The sequence below is a fragment of the Ranitomeya variabilis genome, chromosome 3, assembly GCF_051348905.1.
Source record: "Ranitomeya variabilis isolate aRanVar5 chromosome 3, aRanVar5.hap1, whole genome shotgun sequence".
Classification (NCBI taxonomy): Eukaryota; Metazoa; Chordata; class Amphibia; order Anura; family Dendrobatidae; genus Ranitomeya; species Ranitomeya variabilis.
The window spans coordinates 542,438,722-542,447,667 of NC_135234.1; the positions used below are offsets into that span (position 1 = coordinate 542,438,722).

At 37.8% G+C, this 8,946-nt stretch overlaps 1 protein-coding gene across 1 annotated transcript in view; it reads left to right on the forward strand.

Annotated features, from left to right (window-relative positions):
• ITGBL1 (integrin subunit beta like 1) overlaps positions 1-4,061 on the forward strand; it is an 850,447-nt gene extending 846,386 nt beyond the window's left edge. The window contains exon 11 of the mRNA XM_077297085.1: positions 3,473-4,061. Coding sequence (XP_077153200.1) covers positions 3,473-3,564 — 92 coding nt within the window. The 3' untranslated portion in view covers positions 3,565-4,061. The remainder of the gene's footprint in view (positions 1-3,472) is intronic.
• The last annotated feature ends 4,885 nt before the right edge of the window (positions 4,062-8,946 follow it).

The window sequence follows — 8,946 nt, forward strand, 5'->3', positions numbered from 1 at the left end:
TCAAATTGACTTCAAATGTGAGGTGGTCCCTAAAAAAAATGGTTTTGTAAATTTTGTTGTAAAAATGAGAAATCACTGGTCAAATTTTAACCCTTATAACTTCCTAGCAAAAAAAAATGTTGTTTCCAAAATTGTGCTGATGTAAAGTAGACATGTGGGAAATGTTATTTATTAACTATTTTGTGTCACATAACTCTCTGGTTTAACAGAATAAAAATTCAAAATGTGAAAATTGCAAAATTTTCAAAATTTTCGCCAAATTTCCATTTTTTTCACAAATAAACTCAGAAATTATCGACCTAAATTTACCACTAACATGAAGCCCAATATGTCACGAAAAAACAGTCTCAGAATCGCTAGGATCCGTTGAAGCGTTCCCGAGTTATTACATCATAAAGGGACACTGGTCAGAATAGCAAAAAACGGCAAGGTCATTAAGGCCAAAATAGGCTGGGTCATGAAGGGGTTAACAAGGTTTATCACAGTAGCTATCTCTGAAATTTAAGTTCTAGGAGAAAAAAAACAATAAAGTGAATATTTGTCACTTATCTTTCTCTTAAGGGGAAACTATCATCAAAGAATAAACTATTGTTTAAATCAGGTTTTTGTGTTATATGTTTTGTGTTATGTTTTTTAAAAATGTCTGGCAATTTTTTTTCATATATTTATTAAATAAAGAAAATTCATAATCTTGTAATTTTTACATTGCCCACTGTGGCTTTTTTTTAGACTCATATTTCCTGTCCTTTCAGAATGAGATCTCAGCAAAGCTTTATATTATCAGAGACAGGTTTACAATGGCAGGTAACAACTCTATAGACAGCTGATAACACGAGATCCACCATTCACAATAGGTCAATCGACATTTCAATACAAAGGATAGGATCTGACTATTATAACTATGTGCATGTGTTGTTTCCTGAAACAATGGAAAGTTAGAATCTTAAAAAAGAGTCTAAAAAAGCCCCAGTGGCCAGTGTGACAATCCTGTTTTTCCATTTAAATACACATTGTGATATGGGAAAAATATATTTCCAAAAAGTTTGAAAAATACATTTTACATAAAAACTATTTTCAATCAATAGGCCATGGTCTGATCATAGTCTGTGTTTAAATTGTGAGGTCACAGGTAATTTGGATGGAGGATCTTTATCATCAAATGGTGCATAGAACCATCAATTTTTATTTGTAGACATGTGAAGATTTTTTTTCTATAATTTTCTGTATGAATCTAATGGAGAATATAAAATAATATTTTTCTCCATCTATGTTCTCCGAACTGTATGTCCACCTTAAGAAGCTACATATAGTACAGCACCCCTCCTTGAACTGATCCTTTTTATAAGGTCCAGACCTGCATTCATAAAGATGGACAGTATTTACCGTTGTGCTCAAAAGTTTACATATCCCGCCAGAATTTTTGCTTTCTTGGCCTTTTTTCAGAGAATATGAATGATAACACCAAAACTGTTTCTCCACTAATGGTTAGTGGTTGAGTGAAGCCATTTATTGCAAACTACTGTGTTTTCTCTTTCTAAATCATAATGACAACCCAAAGCATCCAAATGACCCTGATCAAAAGTTTATATACCCCATTTCTTAATACCGTGTATTGCCCCCTCTAACATCAATGACAGCTTGAAGTCTTTTATGGTAGTTGTGGATGAGGTTCTTTATTTTCCCAGAGGGTAAAGTTGCCCACTCTTCTTGGCAAAAAGCCTCCATTTCCTGTAAATTTTTGGGCTGTCTGGCATGAACTGCATGATTGAGATCTCCCCAGAGTGGCTCAATGATATTGAGGTCAGGAGACTGAGATGGACACTCCAGAACCTTCACTTTGTTCTGCTGCAGCCAATGACAGGTCGACTTGGCCTTATGTTTTGGATAGTTGTCTTGTTGGAATGTCCAAGTACATCCCATGTGCAGCTTCCGGGCTGATGAGTGCAAATTTGCCTCCAGTATTTGCTGATAACATGCTGCATTCATCTTTCCTTCATATTTGACCATGTTTCCTGTGCCTTTGTAGCGCACACATCCCCAAAACATTAGCGATCCACCTCCATGCTTTACAGTAGGAATGGTGTTCCTTTCATCATAGGCCTTGTTGACTTCTCTCCAAATGTAACATTTATGGTTGTGGCCAAAAAAGATCAATTTTGGTCTCATCACTCCAAATTACCTTGTTCCAGAAGATTGGAGGCTTGTCTCTGTGCTGTTTTGCGTTTTTTATGCAAGATACTTTGTGGCATTTGTGCAGTATTGGCTTTCTTCTGGCGACTTGACCATGCAGCCCATTTTTCTTCAAGTGCCTCCTTATTGTGCATCTTAAAACAGCCTCACCGCTAGTTTTCAGGGAGTCCTGTATTTCAGCTGATGTTATTTGTGGGTTTTTCTTTGTATCCCGAACAATTTTCCAGGCAGTTAATCACAGTTTGAACGCTGCTCACTAGCATTATTAATTCCTTGGATATCTTTATGTATCGCTTTCCTGTTTTATACAGTTCAACTACATTATCCCGTAGATTCGTTGACAATTGTTTTGCTTTTGCTGGATGAAAGATGCAAGCGTCTGTCTGGATCCCAGAAACTCACTCAGCTTTTATGCACACACTCTGATTACAAGCAAACAGGTCACAGGTGAGGATGTTCCCTTTAGTAGCCATTCAAACCAATAAGTGTCAACTTCTGTGCATGTTATCAGGCCAAAATCACCAGGGTATGTAAACTTTTGATCAAGGTCATTTGGATGTTGTGGGTTGTCATTATGATTTAAAATGAGAAAACACAGTAGTTTGGCAATAAATGGCTTCACTCAACCACTAACCATAAGTGGAGAAAAAGTTTTGGTGTTATTCATATTCTCTGAAAAAAAGCCAAGAAAGCGAAAATTCTGCCAGAATATGTAAACATTTGAGCACAACTGTATATTTTATTAAATGCCATGATTTCACGTGTCATTGAAATGGTAAAAAAACCTTTTGATGTTTGAAATGTATTTTATGCTTTTCCAACATCTACAGCACCTTATGCATGGCAATGTACACAGTTTAGATCCCACACAGTTAGACCAAGTCTATACATGAGAACATTATGTACATGTTTAAAGTAGGTGCTATAAATGATACATAGTAAGGGAACAGAAAGGGTTACTTTTGGTCTTCAGGTGCAGCCAGTGTAGATGAGTACAGTTAGGTATCCATCTAACACACTATAAAGCCTGAGAGAAATAAAAGACAGCATGATTATAGTGTATAGCACTTTGCTAAGAGCACTGCTGAAAAGATGCTATTAGTTGTCTGAAAGTCTATATTTCCAGTTGCTGCTAAATCAAATGCAAAGTGCTTCACACAAAAAAGGAATATTTAAGGGACCAGTGATAGGGTTTTGATTATGACCTGCTACTCTTTAATAAGGCATTGGAAGTAGTACATTTTGATTGTGACAATTAAACTCCTATTCAATTTGTTTTTAGGCAACGGGATATGTAACTGTGGAAACTGTGAATGCTGGGAAGGATGGAATGGAAATGCCTGCGAGATATGGCTTGGAAATGAAAACCCCTAAAGCAAGATGTAAAAATTGTTTAAAAAGTGTTCTTTTATTTTATTATAGCCTGCTATTGAACATACACAATAGTGGATTATATATATCCCATCATCTGACCGGCTTAATCCGACTGTTCTAAGTCTGGCCAACCTTTGAGATATTTTCATGTGCACAGGGAAAAGAAGAGATTGCTTTATTGCATAATTTACATGGTTGTCAGGATATCATATCATCAATCCATGCTAAATGAAAAATAAGTAGCCAGCTGGCATAATATGATAGGTATACGCGATTACAAATACCAGGTGTAGGTTATTCAGCCCAGGAGTAATGACAATGACCAGTCCCATCCATGACACTTCTGTTCTTTCAATGGGTCATTTCTTTGGTTCAGGTAGTCTTCTGTAATAGATGTTTTCACACTAATCTTATAATAGAACATGTACAATAAACTCTACTGTCTGTAATAAAGAGATGGTTATATGTATTGCTTTTCTTATAAATATTATATTATGTGTGCCTTGTTCTTGTTTCTTGTCTTAAACCACAGTTATAAGCAAAAAAATTCCGGATTTGAATATGGGCTCTAGTGTGAGCAACATTGCATGGAGAATATGGTTCCTTAGGCTGAGACATGTAGCCTCAATTTATTGCTCTAATTGCTGATGCCTCATATATACAGAAATAGACTATGGGCAAAAGTATTAAAGGGGTTGTTCACTACTTTGACAACTCCTTCTCATTCCTCATGTTTGGCCCCAATGAAAATACTTATACTCAACTTCTGTGCCGATGCTGTTCGAGCGTTATTGGCCCTTGCGTTCCCGGGGTTCATGTGAGGTTGATATGTCAAGTGAGTCCTTCACTCAATCAGTGCTCGTGTCACTGTTCCCGCCTTCAGACTTATGCAAGAGGAAGTCAGAGAGCAGCTTCAGCCCTGACTTCCTGTTGATGTTCAATATGTCCGAAGGCGGGAAGAGTGAGGCCGGCGCTGATTGGATGCAGGGTTGGTAATGCTGGAAAACTCCTGTGAGATGGAGGCCTTGCAATAGTTTATATGTAAATGACAGGTTTTTATATAGACTGTCAAAGTTAACTAAAGGGAACTTGTCAGGTCCACTAAGTGTTGTAAACCTCCATTACAGCTATAGCTATATACAGTACAATGAAACATTATAATAATGCTTTTGAAATTCCAATTCAATGTTTCCATGTTTAAAAAAAATCTCAGATGAAGTGGGGTCTTTTATACAAAACAAAACGTTTTCTCCACTCATGGTTAGTGGTTGGGTGAAGCCATTTATTGTCAAACTATTATTATTATTATTTATTTATATAGCACCATTAATTCCATGGTGCTGTACATGAGAAAAGGGGTTACATAAAGGGTTCTAGATATCGTCAACAGTAAACAAATTTACAATGACAGACTGGTACAGAGGGGAGAGGACGCTGTCCTTGGGGACTTACATTCTACGGGATAATGGGGAAGAGACAGGAGGTTGGGGGTGCTGCAGGACTGGTGGTGGTGAGGCGGCAGGTCTGGTGGCGAGGCAGCAGCTCGGGTCGTTTGGTGAGGCGGCAACTACTGTGTTTTCTCTTTTTAAAATGGGAGACGTTTATTAGCATTCTGAATAGGACCTGTGCACAATATATACCCTATGGGAATAACCATACTAGAAATAGGAGGAAACCACTATGGCTAAATAGAGTTCCAAGGACCGCAATAAGTGACACAAAGAAAGCATTTAGGGAATTAAAGCAAGTAGATAGTGATGAGGCATTAAATAAATACAGAAAATTACATACATTCTGTAAAAAGCAAATCAAGGCAGCAAAGAGTCAGAGAGACTCATTGCCAGAGTGAGTAAAAATAATCCCAAAATATTCTATAACTACATAAATAGTAAGAAACTAAAAAATGATAGTGTTGGCCCCCTTAAAAATAGTCTGGGTGAAATGGTGGATGAGGATGAGGAAAAAGCCAATATGCTAAATGACTTTTTTTCAACAGTATTTACACAAGAAAATCCCATGACGGACAACATGATCAGTGACAACAAATATTCCCCATTAAATGTCACCTGCTTAACCCGGAAGGAGGTACCTCAGCATCTAAAAATCATTAAAGTTGACAAATCCCCGGGCCCGGATGGGATACACCCCCGAGTACTGCAGGAATTAAGTACAGTCATTGATAGACCATTATTTTCAATCTTTAACCCCTTTACCCCCAAGGGTGGTTTGCACGTTAATGACCGGGCCAATTTTTACAATTCTGACCACTGTCCCTTTATGAGGTTATAACTCTGGAATGCTTCAATGAATCTTGGCATTTCTGACACTGTTTTCTTGTGACATATTATACTTCATGATAGTGGTAAAATTTCTTCGATATAACTTGCGTTTATTTGTGAAAAAAAAGGAAATTTGGCGAAAATTTAGAAAATTGTGCAATTTTCCAACTTTGAATTTTTATGCCCTTAAATCACAGAGATATGTCACACAAAATACTTAATAAGTAACATTTCCCACATGTCTACTTTACATCAGCACAATTTAGGAACCAAAATTTTTTTTTGTTAGGGAGTTATAAGGGTTAAAAGTTGACCAGCAATTTCTCATTTTTACAACACAATTTTTTTTAGGGACCACAACTCATTTGAAGTCATTTTGAGGGGTCTATATGACAGAAAATACCCAAGTGTGACACCATTCTAAAAACTACACCCCTCAAGGTGCTCAAAACCACATTCCAGAAATGTATTAACCCTTCAGGTGTTTCACAGGAATTTTTGGAATGTTTAAATAAAAATTTATTTCAGCTCCAATTTGTTTTATTTTACCAAGGGTAACAGAAGAAAATGGACCCCGAAAGTTGTTGTACAATTTGTGCTGAGTACGCTGATACCCCATATGTGGGGGTAAACCACTGTTTGGGCGCACCACAGAGCTCGGAAGGGAAGGAGCGCCATTTGACTTTTCAATGCAAAATTGACTGGAATTGAGATGGAACGCCATGTTGCGTTTGGAGAGCCCCTGATGTGCCTAAACATTGAAACCCCCCACAAGTGACACCATTTTGGAAAGTAGACCCCTTAAGGAACTTATCTAGATGTGTGGTGAGCACTTTGACCCAACAAGTGCTTCACAGAAGTTTATAATGCAGAGCCGTAAAAATAAAAAATCATATTTTTTCAAAAAAATTATCTTTTTGCCCCCAATTTTTTATTTTCCCAAGGGTAACAGGAGAAAATGGACCCCAAAAGTTGTTGTGCAATTTGTCCTGAGTACGCCAATACCCAATATATTAGGGTAAACCACTGTTTGGGTGCATGGCAGAGCTAGGAAGGGAAGGAGCGCCATTTGACTTATCAAAATTGACTGGAATTAAGATGCAACGCCATGTCGCTTTTGGAGAGCCCCTGATGTGCCTAAACATTAAACCCCCCCACAAGTGACACCATTTTGGAAAGTAGACCCCCTAAGGAACTTATCTAGATGTGTTTTGAGAGCTTTAATGCCCTAAGTGTTTCACTACAGTTTATAATGCAGAGCCGTGAAAATAAAAATTCTTTTTTTTTTCACAAAAATGATTTTTTAGCCCCCAGTTTTGTATTTTCACAAAGGTAACAGGATAAATTGGACCCCAAAAGTTGTTGTCCAATTTGTCCTGAGTACGCTGATACCCCGCTGATACCCCACATGTGGGGGGAACCACTGTTTGGGTGCATGGCAGAGCTCGGGAGGGAAGGAGCGCCATTTGGAATGCAGACTTAGATGGATTGGTTTGCAGGCGTCACGTTGCATTTGCAGAGCCCCTGATGTACCCAAACAGTAGAAACCCCCCACAAGTGACCCCATATTGGAAACTACACCTCCCAAGGAACTTAACTAGATGTGTTGTGAGAACTTTGAACCCCCAAGTTTTCACTACAGTTTACAACGCTGAGCCGTGAAAATAAAAAATCTTTTTTTCCCACAAAAATGATTTTTAGCCCCCCAAATTTATATTTTCCCAAGGGTAACAAGAGAACTTGGACCCCAAAAGTTGTTGTCCAATTTGTCCCCCATATGTTGGGGTAAACCCCTGTTTGGGCGCACGGGAAAGCTCGGAAGGGAAGGAGCATTTTTTACTTTTTCAATGCAGAATTGGCTGGAATTGAGATCGGACGCCATGTCACGTTTGGAGAGCCCCTGATGTGCCTAAACAGTGGAAACTCCCCAATTCTAACTGAAACCCTAATCCAAACACACCCCTAACCCTAATCCCAACGGTAACCCTAACCACACCCCTAACCCTGACACACCCCTAACTCTAATCCCAACCCTAATCCCAACCGTAAATGTAATCCAAACCCTAACCCTAACTTTAGCCCAAACCCTAACCCTAACTTTAGCTCCAACCCTAGCCCCAACCCTAACCCTAGCCCTAACCCTAGCCCTAACCCTAACCCTAACCCTAACCCTAACCCTAACCCTAGCCCTAACCCTAACCCTAATGGGAAAATGGAAATAAATACCTTTTTTTAATTTTATTATTTTTCCCTAACTAAGGGGGTGATGAAGGGGGGTTTGATTTACTTTTATAGCATTTTTTATAGCGGATTTTTATGATTGGCAGCCGTCACACACTAAAAGAGGCTTTTTATAGCAAAAAAGTTTTTGCGTATCCACATTTTGAGACCTATAATTTTTCCATATTTTGGTCCACAGAGTCATGTGAGGTCTTGTTTTTTCCGAAACGAGTTGATGTTTTTAATGGTAACATTTTCGGACACGTGACACTTTTTGATCGCTTTTTATTCCGATTTTTGTGAGGCAGAATGACAAAAAAACAGCTATTCATGAATTTCTTTTGGGGGAGGCGTTTATACCGTTCCACGTTTGGTAAAATTGATAAAGCAGTTTTATTCTTCGGGTCAGTCCGATAACAGCGATACCTCATTTATATCATTTTTTATGTTTTGGCGCTTTTATACGATAAAAACTATTTTATAGAATAAATAATTATTTTGGCATCGCTTTATTCTGAGGACTATAACTTTTTTATTTTTTCTTTGATGACGATGTATGGTGGCTCGTTTTTTGCGGGACAAGATGACGTTTTCAGTGGTACAATGGTTATTTATATCCGTCTTTTTGATCGCGTGTTATTCCACTTTTTATTCGGCGGTATGATAATAAAGTGTTGTTTTTTGCCTCGTTTTTTTTTTTTCCCCCCTACGGTGTTCACTGAAGGGGTTAACTAGTGATATAGTTTTATAGGTGGGGTCGTTATGGACACGGCAATACTAAATATGTGTACTTTTATTGTTGTTTTTTATTTAGATAAAGAAATGTATTTATGGGAATAATATATATATTTTTTTCTTTATTTAGGAATTTTTTTTTAATTTT